Below are 23609 nucleotides of genomic sequence, written 5' to 3'. Positions count from 1 at the left end.
GGGTGGTGACTCGAGTTTGGCAGCAGAGCAGCTGTGTGCTGGGCTGATTCCTTACCTTGGCCTCGGTCTGGCTCAAAGCCCTCAAGCCCAGAACAGACACATTGATGGTCACACGCAGCTGGAGATCCGCAAACACTATCAGACCGATATCCAGTCCCTGCAAAAGCATCTGGAGACAAAGCGAAGGAGACCGTGAGTGAAGCTGAGGCCAGCCTCACACTGTGAGCTGCAGGTGAGGCTCTCCAGGCCTGCTTCTGGTGAGCCCTGCTGTAGCTCAGCCCCAGTTCTGCTCCTGGATACCCAGGATGTCGGTGAGGTTTCCAGGGGTCTTTGAAGCAGCAGCTCCTGAAGAGCTGGAAGAAGCTGTAAAACTGGTCCAATTAAGTCAATAATGAGCTAATTGAGGTCACTGAAAGTCCAGCTGGACTGAAATCCTGCAGACACACAGGACTGGGGACCCTGGTCACAGGCTTTCATTCCTGCTGAGCTCCTAGTGTATCGATGAAGCCGTTTGCTGAGCTGATCAGCTGAGACTCCAAGTTAGCTCTTCGATCGAACATCTACAGCCCTTTAAGCACCTGAAAAGGGGAGTAAAACACCAAACGAAAGAACAAAGACAGACAGAGAGAAGCAGCGAAAGGCAGGTGGATTTTGTCCTGATCAGTTTTGGGGACCAGATTCTGGCTGAGAAACTTGATCGTTTGTTATATCAATGTTGTAAGAGAGCTTGCAGTTCCGTTATTTTAGGAAATTCTGATTATGGAAACATCTGTCCATTTTCACTTCATCCAAATTAGGGTCACAGGGAGCTTGAAACTGTCCCAGCAAGCAAGACGCTTGTCAGGATACACCCTGGACAGGACACTAGTCCACTGCAGGGCAGACTTACACAAACACAAACACAGACACGCACACTGGAGGTAGATTTCAGGAGGAACAAGGTCAAACCTACACCTGTCTACATCCTTGGGAGTGGCGTGGAGATGGTGGACTCATACAAGTATCTGGGAGTGCACATCGACGATAGACTGGAATGGTCTAAAAACATCCAGGCCCTCTATAAGAAGGGCCAGAGCCGACTTCACTTCTTGAGGAGGCTCAGGTCCTTCAATGTATGTAGTAAGATGCTACATATGTTCTATCCGTCGGTGGTAGCGAGCGCCATTTTCTACGCAGTGGTATGCTGGGGCTCTGGGATTAGAGCAGTGGATTCTAAAAGGCTGAACAAGCTCATCAGGAGAGCAAGCTCTGTCATTGGGTCTGGCCTGGACCCCCTGGAGGTAGTGGCCAAGAGGAGAATGGTGTCCAAACTAGAGGCCATCATGGACAACGTCTCCCATCCCCTCTATGACAGGCTTGTGAGATTGAAGAGCACGTTCAGCAATAGACTGATCGAACCACGGTGCGACAGGGAGCGCTACAGGAGGTCATTCTTGCCTTCTGCCATAAGACTGTACAACGCATCCACCTTGCGTCTGGGCAAAGGCAACATTGACAGTGACCTGTTTCTGGACTGAACACATCTACACATCTACTGCTACATCTGTTCTCTTTCTTTTCCCGTTTAATACTGTTTTTTGTGCAATATATGCCAGGTACCCGTGCAATACATTTATATTTATATCTATATTTACATCTATAATTATATGTGTTATATGATTTTTCTGGGTACTGTTCTGTTCTAGTTTGTTCTTTGTGTGTCCGCACTGTGAGTAACTCTTTTAGTGCACCCTCACTGTACTGATTGTATTGTACGTATTGTATTATTATTATTGTATCATTTGTTACACTGTGGCTGTGTTGTCCGTGTAAAGCTGCTGTTGCACTGCAATTTCCCTCATGGGATCAATAAAGTATCTATCTATCACACGCTCAAACACACTCACAGACACACACAGACACGCACACACTCAAACACACACAAACACAGACACACACACACTCAAACACACACTCACAGACATACGCAAACACAGACACAGACACACACACACTCAAACACACACTCACAGACACGCACACACTCAAACACACATTCACAGACACACATACACTCAAATACGTCACAGACAATTTTCCCAGAAGCCAATTAACCTACCTGTACATTTTAGGTCTGTGGGGGGGTGGGGGGTGGGAATGGAGCACCTTGAGGAAACCCACACAAACACCGGGAGAACATGCAAACTCCACACAGACCACAGCTCCAGAGTTGAACCCAGGGCCCCAGCACTGTGAGGCAACAAAGCTGTATTTAATTTAAAATCATTTCAGCATTTTGAACAGTAAAGGTGAATATACATCCACACCCACGCACACAGTACTCACTTGTATCTGTATCCAGGGAGCTGTGCTGCAGACAGTATTTACAGTCTTTCCTCACAGCTAACGAGACATGAGACACATTAATGTTTAGTGCACATGCCAGAAACAGATTCATGTCAATGATGGGCTCTTGAAACATCAATCTGAGCTATCTGAGATCAGATTTAGTGACAATCCAATGTGTTTTATGCAACCAAACTGACCTAATCATTGAATTAACAGCTCAAATTCCAGGGCTGTTTGACACGGGTCCAAGAGAGGAAACACTCTGGTGGAGAAGCTGTCCTCACCTCCAGATATAATGAACATCCTCAGCTGAGACATCAAGCTGAGACACTGACTGTGTGGGTGTGGAAACTCTCACTGGCACTGATCGCAAGGGTGGGCGCGTTCCCCTTGGTGCCCCTGTTTGGCTGCTGTGTGTCTCTCAGGCTGGTCTCCAGTCCCTGGTGGCAGCACTGGGCCCCACCCTTCCTGTGAAGCGCTTGCTGAAAATGTGAGGCAGCTGAAAAGAGCTCTTCCCATTCACACGATTCTTATCATTTGTGCACCAATAACACACAGAGGGACAGGAGCTGTGCTGCACCAGATTCTTCCAGGAGGAAAACACTCAGCCAAGGTATTGTACCGGTCAGAGGGACTGAACTGCTCGTCCTGCTAGTTCCGTCATTCTCACCAGGATCTACTCCTGGGGACTGCTCACCCACACGCTGCCTGACACTGGTCCACTGGGGCTGGGGGTCCTAACAATCTCAATGTAGTTTACAGGCATGTTCTTGCAGGTGAGAACCCCTCCATCACCTCATGCATCAGGTCCATCTTAAGCAAGACATCCCAGTGATTCTCTCAACGTTAGTGTGCCAGTCCAGATTTAAGAGACAAGTGCCTGAGGTTCAATCTGGAGCTCATACAGGACTGTGCCAGGATTTACTGATCTGAGTAGATCTCACATATCTCGATTTACTGATCTGGTCTCACTTGTGAGTTTCGGCTCAGTGCTGTAGGGATTCAGGCAAAGACCTTCAAGCTTGTGGAGGTGGAACGTCTGTTCCAGTGTGGGCTGACCATGAAAGACCTGCTTTGATATGACTGGAGACATAAGACTTCAAATCAGCTTTCTAGATGAAGTGAAAAACAACTGAGCCGCCCTGCAGTGAATGGAACCTTTCTGAGCTGCTGTACATATCAGAAAGCACTCTGGATCCTTCTGGATTCTCTCAGAGGTTGACAGCTCAGGGGCTTCATTTTGTGTTGAATGCTGTTGAAGAAAAGTTTAGAAATTGTAGAAGAAATGTCTTCACACAGGTTAGGTGTGGTCAAGCAGAGTCCTTTATTCATGTGCATGGGGAGAATATAACCATGCAGATCTGAGAGCAGCCTCTCATACAGATCTGTGAGTAACCTCTCCACCGAGATGATAAATGCAATGAGTTTTATCCAGCAGATTCACACAGGAAAGCGCATTCTAAGTTTCCATATTAGGAGATGTTTTATCTCTACAAACATTCACATTCTTCTTAAGGAGCAATTTTACCTTGTATACAGACAAAAGGAAGTATATAAATAAAAGGTGTGAAATGAGCTAGACATTCTGCTATTGTAGCATTAATATCAAAAAGTAAAAAAATATGGCATTTTTCAAAGCCAACTAGTCACTATCTTTTAAACTTTAGAAAAGGTAAATGCTAAAATTCTTCCTCAATGCAGAGTTAGCCTTCTCCACAGCCTTCTCATAATGACCTGATTCTATACCTGATTTCAAATCACAGGTATTGATTGCACACGGGGTAATAAACTGCCTACCATTTATTTTAATTATGGTGCTCGTTTTCCAATAAAACCAAAAAAACAATCAATGAACAAAACATCTGATTCAGCATAATCATGTCCGATTTAACAAAGTTTATGAAGTGTTAAAATCAATAGAGATGAGGCAAGAAGATTTCAAATAGGATCCTGAACAGTGCTCCCAGGAGAAACAAATACAACTCAAATCTCCCTGAATGGGACGAGCCTTTCACTACAAACATGAATTGCCGGTGTGTTAAAACTGGAAAGGAAGATACAGGAGTCTCTCAAGAAACTGTCCCAGTACATGGAAATGTTATTGTTAGAGTGTGGAACAAGCTGCCCAACAGTGGCGTCTTTCAGGAAACAGCTGGACATGACTCACCAGTCAGGACAGGAGTGAGTTCTTTACACAAAGTATTGTAGGAGTGTGGGACAAGCTACCCAGCCATGTTACTGAAACCTCTTTTAAGGAAAGGAAGGATACTGGACTGAGGTGTATCTGACAAGCATTTTCACTGGCGCCTGTGTTATTACTGTGTGAATAATTAATCTAAAATATTCCTACTGTACTACTGTGTATCATTCAGGCCCCGCCCCCTGTTGATCGCGGCTTCTGATTGGCTGAGTCGCAGCTCCGCGCGCTCGGCGTCTCCGCCTCCTCCGGCTCGCGGCTGCCCGCTCCGCTGAGGGCGCGAGAGGAGCGCAGCCGTTATTTGTGAGCGGCTGTGTGTCGGAGGAGCGATCGTCTCCCTGCGGCTGATCCCTGTGGAGGCGTGTGGGGCTCCTGAGGCGCGGCTCTCTCTGCCTCCTGTCACTGCGGAGAAGAGCCGAGGGCAGACCTGCAGCCCCGCTCCGCGACGGGTCTCTGCTGCTCCCGGCCGCAGGTATTTCCAGCAGCAGTGTGTCAGTCTCACACACTGACAGCGAAGCTCTCAAGAGAGGTTTTGCCTTCAGACTCAGCGAGTCCGGGTTGCAGCGGCGATGGGCTTCAGTTCCCGCAAAGCACTCTGGGAGAGTTTGCTCCGGCCCGCAGCAGTGACGTCACGGAGGAAGGAGCGTTCCGGCGTGTCTGCTCCTGAGAGGGTGTGCTGGCTCTCCTGAAGCTTGTGGAGTGGGGATTGATAACACACACAGGGAGCAGGAGGGGGTATAGACAGGGAAAGTGATCTTCTTCCTCTCCTAGGTAATGTCATATCATTCAGATGCAGTAACAGCTGTCTTGTGCTTCCTCTCCTGGGTTGCTGTGGATTCAAGAGAATAATCTCTCTTCTCTTGTTGAGGTGGTCCTGTCATGCTGTAGTGTGAGAGAATCGTTGTCAGTTCTCATAGCTGTGCAGTAATTTCAGCTGCCCAGTGTGGTGTGTGGGTGTGTTTGCTCATTCTGCTGATTGCCTTCCCTGTGTGTCTGCAGCTCCTCTCTAACACACTGAGCGCAGTGGCGGATGAGGTGTGGGCCTGTAGGCTCACTCAGGACACAGTCAGAGTGCTCTGCCCTCTCAGCACCACCTCTGAGGAGAAGGTGAGTCTCACAGAAGGCTGAGCTATATGAGAAGCTGGGACTTTTACTCACTAAAAGTCTTATTCCTCACCCAGTGTTGTGACGTAGTGGCATAGCAGGTGTGTCTGTAATTTGCCGTGTATTAGATGTTGTAAGGTGTGTGTCTGTTCAGGCTAGGTTCATACGTGTGTGCTGTTGTGTTGATGTGAGCTGTGAGCAGTGTTTGATTGTGCAGTAGAGGGGAGAGCCCCTTCAGGGTTCTGCGCTCTGTGCTCTGCTTCAGTGTGTCGTCTCCACAGCTAGGGATGCTCCCATCAGGCTGTTGAGGGCTGATTCCCTGTCATTAGAATCGGACGCTTTTTTCTGTTAAAATCATTACAATAAGCCCTGTACACGCCTCATGTCCCATGGCTAAGTGTTACCCTGGTTATTTTTTCCAATTAAAATAAACTAGACCACCGGTATAATTTGTTTATTTTTATTAACACAGTGATATGTAGTGGGCTTATTGTTAAATAAAATAAAACTCCTGACTAAAAGAAATAAAATAATCACTTAAAATAAAATAAAAACTTTTTACTCATCAAACATGGACACAAAACCTTTAAAAATATTACATATACATTTGGCACATATATAGCAAAACAAACAGCTAAAATAAAATTAAAGGCTTGTCTTAATCACAATCCACAATTTTAATAAAATAAAATAAATAAAATGTTCAATAGGATGTTTAACAAGCCGACTATGACCAAAAGAAAACAAGTCAGAATAATTTGTCTCTTTAGCTACTTGTTTACTAATCATCGAGGGCAGATTCTTGTTTATGAATAGGAGCAGCTGTGCGTGTGTTGAAGACAATATGTTCCTCTTCTCATGCAAAATGTGAGCTGCTGTACTGAATAGACGCTCGCTGTCCACACTCGTACAAGGAGCACCAAGGCAGACCTGAGCTGCTTCTGCCAAGGCAGGGAAACGGCTTGGATTGCTCTTCCAGAAAGCCATTGGCTCTGCGCTTCTTGGGATGAGTTGCTGACTGAGGTGGAGATTAATCTCTGATGCTGTTGAGTCATTCCTGTCCCGACCATCGGTTTTATCTTCATTCAGAATCTCCTCATACGTCGCCTGCAGAGATCCTGCCCGTAGTTCTTTCGGCTGTCTTGCTATGCCTACTGTAAGGCTCCAGTGTGTTAAGTGTTGCCGTTATTGATGGCTGAGCGAGAGTCGGTTTGCGAGTCGCTGCAGCTCTTGGACTTGCTAATTGTTCACACTCTGCGTATTCTTTTTGGTGTTGAGTTCTCAAATCTCTGATGAGGTTCATGGTGTTGAACGTTCTAGCCAGGATCCCCCACGAGTGACTTCTTTTGCACATGTATTGCATACTGCAAATTTTTCGTCTTTTGTAGAAGTGTGGAAAAACTGCCAGACCAGGGAGGACATGTTGCTACTGTATGTTCAGGTAATGTCGGAAATGTAGTCATTGCAAAATTGGTTTTTGAGATTGGTCAGTTTAGATACCACTGATCGAGTTATTTTGTGTGAAAATTGGCTGATATCGATCGGCGGCTGATCGATCGGAGCATCCCTATCCACGGCTAACATGTCCTCTCAGTGCAGCTGTACAGAGCAGCCTCCTGAGCTCAGTGCTCACTGTCCTCTTCTCCGGTGTCACAGGCCTTCCTGTACCAGTGTGTCGGTGCGGCTGCCCAGCACCTCTCTCAGCAGGAGACTGTGAAACAAGCGCTTCAGGACAGTGTGAAAGAAGCAGGGTTTGAGAATCCTGTGCAGAGAGAGGTGAGGTGATCTGTTCCCACTCCTCACACAGACTCAGGGCTTCTACTGCTGTTGACGACAGCCATGAAAACTGTAATATCAGCGTATCCTTTCTACATGACTTAATGGACAGACGGGGGGCATCTGGAGCAGTAAACTGGAGCACCTGGAGGAAACCCAGGGAAAACACGCAAACTCCACACAGCAATCAACCCAGGACTGGAGCTAAAACTAGTTTTACTGGTCATTTGACCACCAGAGAGGAAGGAAATTTAAAGATCTCAGTTATGAGTTTATGTTTCAATTTGTTATTAAGAACAGAAGAGCTCATAGTGTGAGCCTCACAACTGCTTTCTGCAGACTTGACTAACCTGCTGGTACATTCTGTAAGGTGTGTGCAGCCAGGATTTATTTCAGTGAGTTTTTCACTCCTTGCAGGGCCTACCTGGGCTGTCAGTGAGTGAGCTGCTGTGTGTCCCCCTGCAGGAGCCCAGTGTCAGACTGAGCCTGTGCCGCAGTGTGGGCATGATGGCACAGGCAGTGCGCAGCGCCAGTCCCTCCGGAGCTCCCAGCTTCCCTGCCAAGGCCGAGCTCCTGGCGACAATGATGGTCAGTGTGTCTGACGCAGCCGCCTGTCTGCTGTTTTCCCACACGGATGCTCTGACAGTCCTTACTGTCAGTAGAAATCAGAGGGGAGAGAGGTGCCCTCGCTCTCTTCCTCGCTGCAGCTGCACACAGTCTCGGGACTCTCAGCTGTGCCTGTAGATGAGCACAGGCCCTGTCCTGGTGTCTTTTGATGGAGGGAAGTGGGGTTTACATTTCTCTCCCATCTCTTCACAGGCGTTTGTTAAAAAGCAGCCCAGTGATGCCCTGAGCCGAGCTGTCTGTCTGCAGGCCCTGCGCGCCTGTTCCACACTGAGGTACTGTTTCCTGATGAAACTGCCTTCACTGCTTCCATTTCTTCACAATTACATTTTTAAGTGTGTTTGAGGCAGATGGGCATTATGTTTGATGCAATAAGATAGATAGATAAGACTTTATTGATCCTGAATGGAAATTGATGTGTTACAGCAGACCAAGAGAAGCAAAACAAAAACAGACATTAGGTGGACGAGAAATTAGTTATAAATAAATATAAAATAAATAAAAATAAATACATAGGTGTGTGCAAAATATGATTATAGTCACTGTAAAAACAATAAAATATGTGCAAAATGTGCATAGGTATATACAGATTGAGTGTCCAAAAAGTACAATGGAGCAACATGCTGTCCATAGACGAGCAAATGAAGGGCTAACAGTCCCAGCCTAGGGCAGCGTTATACACCCTGACAGCCGCAGAGAGGAAAGACCTGCGGAAATGTTCCCTTGAACACTGTAGCTGGAGCAGTCTGTTGCTAAAAGTGCTCCGCTGCCCAGTAACAGTCCCATGAAGCGGATGAGAGGCGTTGTTCATGATGGCTGTGAGCTTGGTCAGCATTCTCCTCTCAGCCACCAGCTCCAGGGAGTCAAGGCTCAGCCCCAACACAGAGCCAGCCTTCTTGATGAGTTTATTGAGCCTATTTGCATCTCTTGTCATGATGCTGCTACCCCACCATACAACAGTGTAGAAGATGGCCGCTGCCACCACTGATTCATAAAAAACGTGTAACAGTGTTCCACACACACCAAAGGACCTGAGAGTCGGCTATGGCCTTTCTTGTACAGGGCGTCAGTGTTACCAGACTACTCCAGGTTATTATCCAGGTGTACCCCTAAGTACTTGTAGGACTGCACCCCTTCTATGGCCTCACCCTGGATGGAAACAGGGTTCAGCAGAGACTTATTCCTCGAAAGTCCAGGACCATTTCTTTGGTCTTGCTGGTGTTTAGCTGGAGATGGTTAAGATGACACCACTCCAAAATGTTGGTAATCAAGCTCCTATATTCCTCCTCCCTCCCCTCTCTAATACACCCCACAATTGCAGAGTCATCTGAAAACGTCTACAGATGACATGCCTCAGAGTTGTACCTGAAGTCAGAGGTGTAAAAGGTGAACAGGAATGGAGCTAGGACAGTCCCTTGTGGAGCCCCAGTACTGCTAACAATCTGTTCGGACACACAGCTCTGTAGCCGTACATACTGTGGCCTGCAGGTCAGATAGTCTATAATCCAGGACACCAGGGGAGTGTCCACCTGCGCCGCCCTTAGCTTGTCTCTCAGTAAAGGTGGATGGATGGTGTTAAAGGCACTGGAGAAGTCAAAGAATATAACTCTCACAAAGCTCCCCGTCTTCTCCACTTCAATAAGTGCCATTTCCTAACATCAATATGTGGTGCATCAACTGCAGTACTCCTAAGTCTAAAACAATACATTCAAAATATATGATGTGATGTATTTTCAGACCTTTATAATGGCTTCTATAGGACAGGCCTGTGGTCATGCTTTTTCTAAAAGAGTTATAGTGACAGGTTGTATAGTTCCATCTGTTTACATCATGATGAGTCTTGAGGAAGAGCTTCTAACAGTGTCCTGTTGTTCCTTGTCCTACTGTAGCTGCAGCCCAGAGCTCCCTGCAGTGCAGAGCACCTGACTCGTATGCTTGTGAAAGATGTGCTGCCACTGCCTCTGCAGGATCCCAGAGGCCCTGAGCTCCAGGTAGGACTGCTAGACTCAGCCGCTGGTGTTGGGTACAGGCGGCAGACGGTGTCTTAAGAATAGCTGCTCTTGCATTGTGGAACCTGTGAAAATTCACAATGGCTGTACATCCTTTGGCAGAGCACAATCCCTGACACGTGTGCTGTATCCTTTTCTTAAAAATGACTGATTTCCAAGGTTTGGAAAAGGAGACATTAATTTGGACAACATATCGAAATCTTAGTATCAGAATAATACTGACCCAGTGAAGTTCACTGCACACAAATGTATTGGTGTTAAACAGAAATACACTGGTGCTGATCTCCTCTGTGTTTCCGAAATCATCCTCCTGAAAAACGCCTGGTTGTTACTCATGTTGGTCTGAGACAGCAGTTGACTGGGTGTCAGAAAGTGGCTCAGCCAGTCAAGCTGAAATCTACCTGTGTCAAGATAACAGAAGGAGGCAGAGTTCATTTCCAATTTGTGATTTCAGTTACATTGCGGTTCATGTGTATGTAATATTTAAATGATTGATTAAAGATTTGCCATTTGTGCCTGATCACACACACGTGAACACAGTCGACTGGTCCCTGCAGCTCACCTTCACAAACAGAGTGTGATGAGACTGTCAGCAGGGGAGAGCTCTCATGATGGTGTAATATTTCCATCCAGTCCTCAGTGTTGTCTGTTGGGTTGAGCTAATATGGACGTGATTTGGACTCATGAACAATAAGTCTTCACAACAGTCTTGTCTTTTAAATTCGACAGTTCATTGCAGAACATCAATGGCGATAAGCAGGGAAGCATAAAAACAGAATTACAGAACCAAACTAAGCTTGACAGTGACACATTGATGACACAAAGGGTGCAAACGATATTTATAGTTACAGTCAAACCTCAATCCTGCTGGGCAAGCTGATCAGAATTCTCCAGATAAGGTTTATAAAAATGTTGGAAAAAATAATACTACCTAACAGAAAAATGCTATAATTAACCAGATATTTTTTTTTGCTAGAAATAATTTGAGTAATCTAGTTTCTGGGAAAATATATTTATCCACAGCTAAAAATATGAGTAAATTAGAAAAATGTTAACAATGTAAAATACAGACTAGCTATTGCTGTATTCTAGCTTTAGTCATCAGTTCAATATATCTGAGGAACAAAAGCAGCACAACCACTACTTTCTGTGGCACAAATCACATTGTTAATACAGCTCATCATACTGGAACTCAGCGTTAAAAGAAACTTACAGTCTGTTCACAGGTAGGGCTGTGATTCCTTGTGACTGGAGCAGTTTTGTACTGTGTAGGCTACTCGGAGTGCTTGCAATAAGGAAAGTGGTGTCTGAAGTGTGTGAATCGTTACTTTCAGTAACTGGCACCTCCTCAAACAGAAATGACTTAGACAAAAGCTGTCCTATATTCAATTTCAATTCAATTTAATTTATTTTTATATAGCGCCTTTCACAACAAGGTTGCCCCAAAGCACTTAACAAAGCTGTGTGACAACACATGACGTTACTGCAGGGTGCGAATGATATCTTGGCATCAGGGGGAGCTCACCCCTGGTTTGGGGGGGGACGCATCACGTGTGAAAGGCCAGTCAGCTAGCGCATACAAAGTGAGCACTGGATTATATAGTTATAGTTTAACAGGAGTTACTCTTACCTTACAATAGAAGTGTCCACAGAGGTCTGGGCTCAGCTGTCTGTGGTGTCCATCCTGTTGCCCATGAAGTGGACGAGCCGTGGCCTGCTTTACTCCAAGATGATACAAGAGGCAGGGATCGAATCTCCCCAAAGGAGGTCCATTCAGATCAACAAAAAGAAGTGAGAGGCTTCGTTTTCTCTTAGTGTCACTCAGGGCAGAGAACCCCCGCTTGCAGTCGGCTGAGGTGGTGAGGCACGTCCGGCCTGCTGTGGAGTTTTCCCAGCGTCTGTCCTGATGCTTTGCCTTGTAATTTCCAGTCGCGGAATTCCTCCACTGCCTCTCGGACGGGGTCTCCCCGTGCTTAAGCAAGCGCACCAACTTCACCGTAAAAATTAAGACATCACGATCCTGTGGCCAGAAGCCCTTATCCAGGGGTTTAGCATCTGGACTAATTCAGAATCAGAGTCGCTTTGTAAGGCTACTGATCACAGACTGATAGAACTGGAGCCGGTTTATTTTTCCTGTACCCTCTGAGATGTCAACATCTTTAAACACGCCCAGTGATGAGCGCTGCTCGGCCTTCACTGCAGATTGACCGCCGGTGTCTTTCTTGGCTGTCAAGATATCGAAGGTCTGCTGAATGTGGCAACTGGAGTCCACCAGAGATGTGTCTGTGTTTTGGAGTTTCAGGGAGAGGCCCAGCAGCTCACGGAGAGCGTCTTTCATAGATGCCAAATCAGCAACAGATGAGGAGTTAGTGAGGTGTTTGTGTAGTCCCTTGTGTTTCTGTCTCTCAGTGGTGTGCTAATGCAGGGAAATATTTCCATACTGCTTTTACAGTATTAAAACTTCTTGCCACCCATCTAATATTCAAAAACTGGCCAAAGTGAATATAGTTTTGCAATAAAGAATTCGAAATGGTTACACCCAGCCACTTCTTTGAGAGCGTCTTGGACTGCCAGTTCATGGCGATGTGCCAGACAGTGTATGGACTGCACTTTAGGAAAGTCACGCTTTAGCCTAGCAGTCAGTCCAGAGGATTTGCCAGTGAGCACTGCAGCCCCGTCAGTGGCTATGCTGATGAGATATTTCTTCAAGAACTCATCATCCAAACCCACGTTACTAAGGCTCCCTCTCAGGCAACTGTAGATTGATTCCGTGTCTGTGCCATCCGTCAGCTCTGTGATGTCCAAAAATACATTGTCCACGTCCCCAGCCGCTAGCAGCAACAGTCAGATCGCGCAGTTTAGGTTGTTTTGTGAACCCAAAATTTGCGAGTAAAGTTCCCTGTCTTCTCTTGGGCATTATCGCCGCTTTTCAGAAATATATATAGAAAACTGAATTTTTTATATATGTATTGAAAACTGAACGTCATTGGAAAGTTTCTCTGCATATTTACTGTGCGCCTTTTTTTTTTGAGAAGACATAACCAAGAGTGACTTGTTAGCTTTTCTGTTTGTCACTTGAAAAGGAACGTTGCCTACTTTTGTAACAGCACCACCAGGCCTTGATCGGTAATAGTGTTCAATTGCTTAGGTATTTCTTTGGTAGCAACACACTCAAAACAGAAACTCAAATGTAGTCTATACTGGAAAAATTGACCCATACTGTATAAATAGGATTTTTTTTTAAATTGACAGTTTCCATATTTTAGTGACCCCCCAAAATTTCGCAAATGGTTTCTTCAGGGGAGCTCGTGTCTTATTCAGGGGAGCTAAGCTCCCCCTAGCTCCCCCGTAATTCGCACTACGTGTTACAGTACAGAAAGAGAAGAGGCCAAAACACAACAGAGGAGATTAACCCAAAACTCCTCAGTAAGGAGAAGAAAAACCTCTGGGGGTCCAAGTGTGTAGTATTAAACCTTCCATCATGTCCCTCTGTGTGACAGTACTCCATGCAGATCCCTGTAGACCAGCAAATTCTCCTTAAACGATAGCTATACTCGTGATGTCCCCCTTAGATCCATGGCAGTGATGCAGCATCCGACTCAGATGGTCCCCAGCCCGGGCGCCGTCCGGACATGTGGGGAGGAGAATAGGATAGTCTGGTCAGAACAGATGTATCTACCTGGTGGGCCAACACAGAGACACACAATGGCATGTACAGCAGCACCAGCAGCACCAGCAGCCATAGCTCCAGCGGGCTATGATGTAAGGTGTGAGTAGGCTGGGCTGAAGTCATAGGTTTTCAGTCGGGATTTAAGTCCGCCAGCTGTTATTTTATTAATTTGTGGATTAAAAAGAAGACCTGTGTTCTGTGATCTAAATGGGCGACTTGGATTGTATACATTAATCAGCTCCATTAATCAGACAGGCACCTGACCTCTGAGAGCCTTATAAGTAAAAGAATTTTGAGGTCTGCCCTGTACCTGACAGGAAGCCAATGGAGAGAGCTAAGTATAGGTGTTGTCGTACTTTCTGCTCCTAGTACCAATTCTAGCTGCCTCGTTTTGAATTCGCTATAAGGTGTTGAAAGTGTGATAGGTGCTCCCTGATAGCAGGGCATTATAGTAATCTGATCTTCTGTATACAAAAGCATGTATTAGTTTTTCTGTGTCTTGAGTGGAGAGAAAATGCCTTAGTTTTGCAATGTTTCTTAACTGTAGGAAGCACGCCTTCGATACTGTATTGACATGAGAGTTAAATGAGAGTCTCGTGTCTAAAATGATGCCTAGATTATGTGCCGAATCTTTGAAGCAAACTTTTAAACCCTCAGAGTTGAGTGCTGAGGTTATAGCAGTCGTATCTGCACTGTTGCCTCCAAACAACATAAGCTCAGTTTTATCAGAGTTGAGTGACAAAAGGTTTTCACATATCCAAGTCTTTAATTCATTGATGCAATTAGCTAAAGTGACAATCGACGAGTTGGGTGATTAGTTACCGAACTCTTAGTAACCATTAGTCTAGTTACAATGACTCACCTAATCCAAACGTGGATTTGTGACAGATCAGTGAAATATTGTAAGAAGGTGGAGATGAGCGGTTTGCTCTGTGTTTCCATTGGTGTCTGTGGGGACTTGGTCGAGGCATGACTGCGCACAGTATCTAAAGAGGGGGCGAGGCCATGGGGAGGTCAGTCCTGCTGGGATTCACTTTCGGGATTTATATTGCACTCAAGCCAGAGGGCTAAATCTCTCCGTGTGTAATTGACTTGATACACTCCAGTCATGTTCTTATTATTATTTTAGTAATTGAATTATCAGCTGAAAGGATCATCTGTCAGATGGGCCGATTTGTGGAACACTGAGTAGAATAAAAAATGTATAGTTTCAAAAATGTAAATGCAACGTTTCATCAAGTTGTCAGTGTGCCTTTATGTGAGATTTAAATGATCTGTTACAGATGTAGACATTCAGAATGCGCAGTAAAACCCCGTAAAATCCCCGTGGGATTGGGGCTGCAGGTTGCCACACGACACGTGATTCGCTGGGCAGAGATGATCGACAGGTGGCACTTGTGGTGCATTAGATGTTAGTGAAACGATTGCTTCATTCAATCTCTCTGCTGTGCATGTTTAAATCCTCTTAATCTGGAATATTAATAACTAAAGGGAAATTTTGGTAGCTGAGTATAAAAATGACAGGAACATAACGTCTCTGAACGTCATATCATCATAAACGATATTAATTTAAGAATATAAATATATTATACATACTGTATATGGCTGGTAATGGTTGCTTAAATACAAAGTACACAACAGTATTCCACTTTCTTCATAAACATTTTATGCATCAAAGTCTTTAATACGGTCACTTACGGTGGATATTCTGGAAAAGTTTTGACGTGCTCGTTCTGGCTATATTAAGTTTATATACTTTGTAAAAGCTATAATGTTTTAACCTTTTCTATGCATGCTTGCTGTTATTATTACAGTAAAAAATGTGTACCTTTTAGAATCAGTTTAATAGGGAATGTAATATGGAATCGCTTAACTAAAGAAATTAATAACGATATTAATTTCAAGATCTAAATATGATATATAAATCAGGTAGTATTACCGTAGTCCACTTTTAAAAAAATAAAACAATAAATATTATGGAGACTATATTAACATTTTAAATTATTTTTTTGTATATCACAGTGTATTCAGTGTTAAATGATATTAATAATAAAATAAAAACATGAAAGAGCAAATGTGAATACTGTCAACAGTGGAAGTACAAACCTGTTCCACCAGTTTAATTAAGTTCAATACAAAATACTTTATTCATCCCAGTAGGGCAGTTTAACACAAGCCTTTACAACAAGCCTTAAAACGAAATCATATACCTTGTAATTATAATCGGGAATAACAAAGTGGTATTAAAAAGGCCACTAAAACTATAATAATATATCTGATCATTATTAACAATATTAATGTATTAATAATAAATGATCATTTCAAATTTCTGTATTTTTTTCAGTTTTTCCGTTTTTCATTACCTCTGCTTTCTAATTAAAATGCCTGTTTATAAGACAAGTTTCTGATGTCAGTAACACAGAACCTTCAAAGCACAGGCATTTTAAAGATCGCGATTTTCACAACTTTTATTTAAACAATATTATTTAAACCTAGTACCAGGTTGCCTTTTTAGAAACCTTAGTGTGAATTAAGTGGATCCCAGGTGTAAACGAGTTCATAACGTCAGAATGCATTGTGCTACATTTTTATGCATCAGTCTAAGTGTTCTTAAGTGTCTTAAAAACATACAAAATGTAACATCACACTGTATGGCACAATGGGCAACTGATTCTTTTAACGTTGTAAAGAAAATCCAAAATAAGAAACAAGAACATGTCCCTTCCTAAATCAGACATTGCATGACTTTAAAAGCTATAAAAAACGATAGTTAAAACAACTTTTTATGTGCGATAAACAGGTGACTTTTCTTTCTCATGATCAGCTTATGATCTTAAGTGTTTTTGTACTTTTTAATTAAACTTTTAAAACACTTTAATTTTGTAAACATAACAATGTGTTTTCTACAGAAAGAATCACATTGTCCTCTCTTCTTGTGGTGTGAAGCAGGTCAGCAGGTCTGTAAGTAACAGCTTGATGAATGAACCAGGAGACCCGGAAAGCAGGGCTGTTTCGTGCCAGCCAGCGCATTACCACCTTGCAGTGGGGGAGGGAAGCGGGCTGTAATTCCACTCTCCATCAGTACATCTTCCCGATAGTCACTGACGCAGCTTTAGCCAAATCATTCCTGGTTTTAGAGAAGAATGTGATTTTTGTGTATACGTTTCGTGTTGCATTGGCAGTCTTATTTTAATTTACGGCGCTCACAAAGATTCTAAGCTGATCACGAGGAAGAAAAATCAGCTGCTTTTCATGCATAAGTGGTGTTTAACTATCTAAAAATGTTTTATAGCTTTTAAAGCCATGCAATAAAGTTAGGCAGGGGCATGTCATTGTTTCTTATTTTTAATTTTCTTTAAAAAAAATTAAAAATCTCCTCCCCACTTTCACCTTGCCGTTAATATAGTGGGGATGTAGCATGTTTGGGGACTTGTTTTGTGGAGCTGATATTTTTTCCTTGGTTCACGCGTGCTGCTCTTGGGCTTGTTTTAGTTTGTGGTGGTCCTTTGTATTACAGATATTACGGTACTGCAGTCTGTAATACTGACATACAGAAGACATGATGGATGGATTAATGCTCTCATTTATTTATTTCCTTTTTGAATTGTATAATGTTAGCATGCCCAGAGGGGTTGGGCAGCCAGTTGACCTTGGACCCCCAGAGGTTTTTCTTTTCCTAAGGAGTTTTGGGTTCCTCTCCTCCGTTGTCTTCCGGTCTTCTGTTCTGTATTTACAACATGCATGGTTACTTGCATTGTTAAGCACCTTGGGGCAACCTTGTTGTGAAAGGCACTATATAAAATAAATTGAATTGAATTGAATATTACGGGAGATTGTGGAGTCCATTGTAGCTTTCAGTTTAGAGGATGATACTCTGCGCCCGACTTTGGAGCCGTTTGAGAAGTGTCGCAAAGCAGATGTTTTATCGATAGTGGGTTTTAGTCTCTCGGTTTACTGCGGACGTATCAGACTTTAAACTGAGGAAGAGATACAGCCTCACACCCCAGGCAGGCAAAGGTAATAAAGGTGATAAAAATCCATTCAAAGGGGTGCAGTGTGTTAACTCAAACTCTGCTAACAGAACCGCTTATAAGAGCCCGGTGACTTTCTGCTCAATTACATGAGATCTGCAGTAGTCAGACGGATTTTAAATTCTTTAAGCAACTTTAGCTGTTGGTCAACGTCAGCTACTCTGCGCAGTTCACTGCGCCCTTTTCTCTCATGCAAGCTTGTTTTTTCACTCTTTCGAAATATTGGACGGTACGCCTCAGGGACTCATTAATTCATTATTCTTTATTGCCACGCAACAGTAGTTGGTGGAATTGGCTTTCGGTACAGCAAAGAACACAGATGAGACATACAAACAACATATACAGTACAAATTCAAATAGGACAGAAGACAAACATTGTCACATATGTAAACAACTTTCCATGTAACAGCATCATTATACAACTAAATGTCAGAGTTCAACGTGAATTCACAGTTCGTCTGGCAGTGGGATAGAAGCTGAGGTTGAAACGGGCAGTCCTTGAGAGGAAGGATTTGAAATGTTTTCCAGAGGGGAGAAGCTGAAAGAGATTTTGAGCTGGATGAGAGGGGACTGAAACAGTGGTGGGCAGTATAACCCGTATAGTCGGTATACCGGTAGAAACATGTGTCCGATATGGATTTGGCTAAACCGTTTATACCGGTAGAGAATGGATTTTGATGTTTACACAGATTGCGCCACCAGCACCGTCATAGTTTACAATTCTGCCATATTTTAGCTCCAATTCTCTAATTCTGAAAATGTTCATCTTGCTGATATTTGGAAATCGGATAGGTTCAGAATGATTGATCTTCAGTGGTTCAGACGTCCGGTTTATGACGCGTCTGAGGTCATGGCGGCCAATATAAACACACGGGCGTCCTCTTCCCTTTCCCTGAAAACAAACACCAGTTCGAGCCGGCCACAAGATACGGAATTGTTGAGAAGGAGGGCGCTTCATCGGTCGTTTGGAAATGGCGCGGATTTAAAAAGTCGGACCGCGAGCAGAAACCGGTTTTCTGCCAATTCTGTCGGCGGCGATTTTAGCCAGAGGCGGTAGTAGAAGCGCCCTCTTCCATCCGCTCAAGACGGAACAGGGGTGCGAGTCCAGCAGCTCTCGTGTCGGGGTGAAAAGACATTGCTGCCCGAGTCATTCACCACGCGGGCTTCCATGTGGACACGAAGCAGCCGTTTGAATACTGGAGGGGTTATTACTTTAATGCCTGAAGAGTTTTTATCTTATTTTTTTACTTTATTTTGTTTTAAGAAGTATTACAAATTTAAGTCGATAAGAATTTTACTTGAAGTATTACATATTTACTTATTTAATTCATGTTCATAAGTTTATTGTATTGTTTCAGTTCTGCAAAATAAAAATGTGCTTAAACTGTTCGACATGCACTTCAGTTCAGTGTGAAATTTCAAAACTACTAAAGGAACAACACGGTAGCTAACCAACAGTTAATAATAACCTAAAAGCTAACTCCAGGCAATAAAAAAGTTGTACTCCTTTTAAAGCATGTTCTATTGAAATGATGAGAAAACAATCTATATCGTGATATATATCGTTTCTGTGCAAAATTAAAATCTTGCTGGGCAAACGATTTTTTGAAGTTTTAAAAAAAGAAATTGAAAATATTGTAGCGTTTACAGGTTCTTTTCAGAACAAAGGACCAGTGGAGATGTGATTAACAAACCAAGCGCTGCTTTATTCATTAACAACCGCACAAAAACAAACACAGAATATACACGCACATGAGGAGACTGTCGGAACACGTACACATCTTTAGGGTGGTAATTACTTAACAACACGCTATACTCTTATAAGACTACACAAGACACTAGAACTACTATGACATTATTTACACAGGTAGGGTCGCTCAGACTCTCCCCGGCTACAACTCCTAGCCTGCCCAGCGGTACTATTAGCGCCTAGGGGCGCTTCCTCCTCACCACCAGGCGAGGGCGTTACACTGCCCCCACCTGAAGCGTCTGGCGTCTCGCCGACGTCGAACACCCACCTCAGGCTGTACTCGTACTCGGCTAACTGCTGTGGAACCCTGCGTGAGCGACCGCTGCGCCGCGGTGACGGCTGGCGACCCACAGACGCCCCACTATCGGCCGGCCCAGCCCCGGCTGCTCCTCGAGAGGCTCCCCACACGGCTCCTCCTCCCAGGCCCGGTAGGGGGCCAGGCGGTCTCGGTGCAGGACCACCACTCTCCCCCGTGTTTGCAACCGGACACGGTAGCAGACCTCGCCCACCACCCAGAGTACCTCAGCGGGCCCCTCCCACGACGGCACCAGCTTAGGGCTGAGGCCTTTGCGGCGGCGCGGGCTGTACCCCCAAACCTAGTCCCCAGACTGGAAGGCAGGCCCCCTGCAGTGCAGGTCGTAGTGCCGCTTCTACCGGACTCCCGCCTGAGTCAGGTGGGTCTGTGCAAAGCTGTGAACCCGCCGCATCCGCTGTCGCAGGTCCCACTCGCAGTCCGGTCCAGCCGGCAGTTCCGACCCGTTTCCGGGCGGTGGGCAGAAGACCAGGTCCACCGGGGTTCGCATTTCCCGGCCCAGCATGAGCGAGGCCGGGGTGCACCCGGTGGATTCCTGGACCGCGGTCCTATCTGCCCAGAGCACAAGGGGGAGGTGGCGGTCCCAGTCCCGTTGGTGCCGGGACACCAGGGTGGCCAGCTGGGTGGCGAGCGTCCGATTAAACCGCTCCACCAACGCGTCGCTCTGGGGATGCAGCGGTGTGGTCCGCGTCTTAGTGATCCCCAGACGCTAGCACACTCTGGCGAAGACCTGGGACTCGAAGTTACGCCCCTGGTCACTGTGTAACTCCTCCGGCACCCCCAGCCTGGCAAACATCCCCTCCAGCAGTGCATCGGCCACCGTGGGGGCACTCTGGTCCGGGAGGGCGTAGGCCTCCGGCCACTTCGTAAAATAGTCCATGGCCACCAAGACGTAGCGGTTCCTGGACTTGGTGCGTGGAAACGGGCCTAAAACATCCACCCCCACCCGCTCCATAGGAGCCCCCACCTGGTGTTGTTGGAGGGGGGCCCGAGAGCGCTCAGGGGGGCCCTTCTGCGCCACACACACCGCACACGTTTGGCAATACCACTCCACGTCCCAGTGGCAAAGACCCCAATAAAAATGGCCTCGGAGACGCTGCAGGGTTTTTTTACCGCCGAAGTGCCCCATGCCTGGCTGGCAGTGCACCGCTCGGAGCACCGCCCCGCGGAGCGACCGTGGCACCGCCAGCTGCCACCGTACCTCGCCACTGGAGGGTACCCGCCACCCCCAGCGCAGCACCCCGTCCTTTACCTCCAAGGCCTCCCACAGGGCGCAGAGGGCCTTGACAGACTTTGGGTGCGGGGCGAGCTCCTCTCGCGTAGGCCGCACTCCTGCTGCCCTCCAGCGGAGCACCGGCCCCACGTCAGGATCAGCTGCCTGACACTGCGCCAGGTCTGACAGGCCCACCCCCAGCGGCCCCTCCTGGGCCGTGGCCGCGGTTCTCGCCTCCGCCACGGTGCGGACAGCCTCCTCACGCTGCTCCCACCGGGCGCAGTGGTGGCAGTCCGTGGCCTCGCAGGGGCGCCGCGAGACAGCGTCGGCATTGAGATAGCGAGACTCCGGACGGTGCACGACAGTGAAGTCGTACTCCTGCAGGATCTCTATCCATCGTGCCATCTGCCCCTCCGGCTCCTTAAAGTGGAGCAGCCAGGTGAGGGACGCATGGTCGGTCCTCAGCCGGAACCGGGTCCCGAACAGGTACGGCCTGAAGTGGTGGACCGCCGCCATCACCGCCAGCAGCTCGCGACGGGTCACGCAGTAGTTCTGTTCAGCCCTAGTCAAAGCCCGACTATAGTAGGCCACTACGCGCTCCCCATCTGGCCCCTCCTGCGCCAACACTGCACCCACCCCCGAGTTACTCGCGTCGGTATCGAGAACATACGGTAACCACGGGTCGGGGTAGGCCAGCACGGGGGCCCCCACCAGGGCTTCACGCAACCGGCCGAAGGCCGTCTCACAGCCCGAGTCCCAGTCGAAACGGCGGTGCAGCAGGGCAGCGATGCTGGCAAAGTCCCGGACGAACCTCCGGTAGTACGAGGCCAACCCCAGAAAGCTGCGCTTGGCGTGAACCATGCGTCCCGGTGGGATGCGGATGGGCCGAGCGTCGCCGGTGTTGATTTCGTGTTGGACCAGGGCAGTGCGGGTGCAGTCCTCATCTTTCGCCGCAAAGAGATCCTCGTTCTGGGCGAGTAGCTCCTGGAGCCGCTGCCGCTGGTCCTGATCGAGGCCCTTGCAGCTCCGCTGGTAGAGGTCCTCAACGGTGCGCCTCGCTTCCACGCAACACTCAGCCCCCGCCGCCGCCGCCTTGTCTGGCCCCCCGGCTGACTCGGGGGCAGGATCCGGCACGCTCGCTCCCCGGCTCGCAGGCCTGGCCTGCCCCGGCGACTGCCGCCGCCGCCGCCACTGCCTCTTTTTCCCCCGGCTTCGGCAAGCCCGCATCCCTCGGCCTTCGCCGGGCCTGCCCTCCACCAGGCGAAGTCGCTCCCCCTGCCACACCAGCTCCTGCCGGCTCAAGTCCAAACTGGCCCCCACTCGCTGCAGTAGGTCCAGGGGTGGCGCACCGTCGCTGCACCTAGACGGAAGGCAAGCACCTTTTTCTCCCTGACTGCAGCGAGCTGTCCCGTCACGGTCTTCAGCCGCAGGCTGAAGGCCTCCCATCCTGCTGGGTTGGTGCCCTCGTCGTCGGGGAGGACGCCCGGCCGGAGTAGGGTTACCGATGAACCGGTGTCGAGTAGGGCCAGGCAGGGTTGGTCCTCGATTTGGCAGTGGAGGTACAGGCCCCGGCTAGAGCCGACTCGCCCTACAGTGGCGTGAGGGGCGCCGGTCTTAACAGCTCTCCCCGGAGCGGGGGTTGAGGTGTTCAAGGGGCAGCCTTCCCCGCGCAGAGCCGCCCCGTTCCCGTTTCCCGACGCCGATCGAGGAGTGCGAGGTTCGGGTGCCCGGCAGAACCGGGCTCGGTGTCCCCTCTTCCTGCAGCGGTTGCAAATCAGCGTGCGGGGCTGTTCCGCGGGGGTCGCTGCACTGGCTGGCTCCTCTTCCCCCTCGCTGGATTCCTCCGTCGCCGTCTCGGTCAGCCGGCAGGGCGCACTGCGTCTGCTGGTGCTTCTAGCCACCCGAACACGGCCTCAGCCCGTGTAGCAAGGGCCAAGGCCTGCTCCAGTGATGTTGGCGCGGCCAGCTGCACGTGGCGCCGCAGCTCCTCGGGTGAGAGGGCCTTGAGAAAGGCGTGGAGAGCCATCTCCCGCTGCCCCTCCCGAGGAAAAGCTGAGTATCCTCGGCGGGCGAGGAACGTGACATCAGCGGCAACCGGGCCCAGCCGCTCTCCTGGTCGGCGCCGCCGCAGGGCCAGCCTCTCCAGCATCAAGTCCGGCGCCTCCTCCACACCGAAGCGCAGCTGGAGAGCTGCTGCCAGCGCCGTGTATTCGCCTCTGTCCTCCTCCGGGACGTCCAGGAGCACCTGGCAGGCCGCTCCTTCCAGCGCCGCCGCCAGGTGGCCGGCCATCTCCGCCCGGCTCCAGCCATTCGTCCAGGCCGCGAGCCGGAACTGCGCCTCGTAGGTTTCCCAAGGTGCTTCACCATCGTAGCGACCTGGTCGCACCCGCGCCGATAGGTGTGGGAATCACTGATCGGCTCCGGCAGGGAGAGTATCCTCTCTCTGGGGTGCCCGCTGACCAGGAGTAGCGGCCAGTTGCCCCAATTCTACCGGCGGGACCACTACTGGGTAGCCCTGGTAAGGGCTGTGGCCACCTGTCGCACCCAGGAGTTGCTCAGGCTCCCTATGTGCGCTGCCGATGGGTTCTGTTTCT

At 47.7% G+C, this 23609-nt stretch overlaps 1 protein-coding gene across 5 annotated transcripts in view; it reads left to right on the top strand.

The window, feature by feature from the left end:
- The first annotated feature begins 4771 nt into the window (after positions 1-4771).
- The window catches only part of LOC138225327 (maestro heat-like repeat-containing protein family member 1), a 37153-nt gene continuing 18315 nt past the window's right edge, over positions 4772-23609 (top strand). Inside the window, exons 1-8 of one of the 5 annotated variants that reach the window (XM_069185200.1) lie at positions 4772-5296; positions 5525-5632; positions 7018-7070; positions 7286-7405; positions 7823-7993; positions 8225-8304; positions 9919-10020; positions 11679-15553. In XM_069185200.1, the coding sequence (XP_069041301.1) occupies positions 7050-7070; positions 7286-7405; positions 7823-7993; positions 8225-8304; positions 9919-9955 (429 nt within the window). In that variant the 5' untranslated portion in view covers positions 4772-5296; positions 5525-5632; positions 7018-7049 and the 3' untranslated portion in view covers positions 9956-10020; positions 11679-15553. Of the gene's footprint in view, positions 5297-5524; positions 5633-7017; positions 7071-7285; positions 7406-7822; positions 7994-8224; positions 8492-9918; positions 10021-11678; positions 15554-23609 lie in introns of those variants that run through there. The other 4 variants (XR_011183848.1, XM_069185199.1, XM_069185201.1 and 1 more) reach the window with 4 other exon arrangements.

Source organism: Lepisosteus oculatus, chromosome 27 (genome assembly GCF_040954835.1).
Source record: "Lepisosteus oculatus isolate fLepOcu1 chromosome 27, fLepOcu1.hap2, whole genome shotgun sequence".
NCBI lineage: Eukaryota > Metazoa > Chordata > Actinopteri > Semionotiformes > Lepisosteidae > Lepisosteus > Lepisosteus oculatus.
Note: the sequence above shows the minus strand (reverse complement) of the source record. Positions and strands in the feature narration are given on the sequence as shown.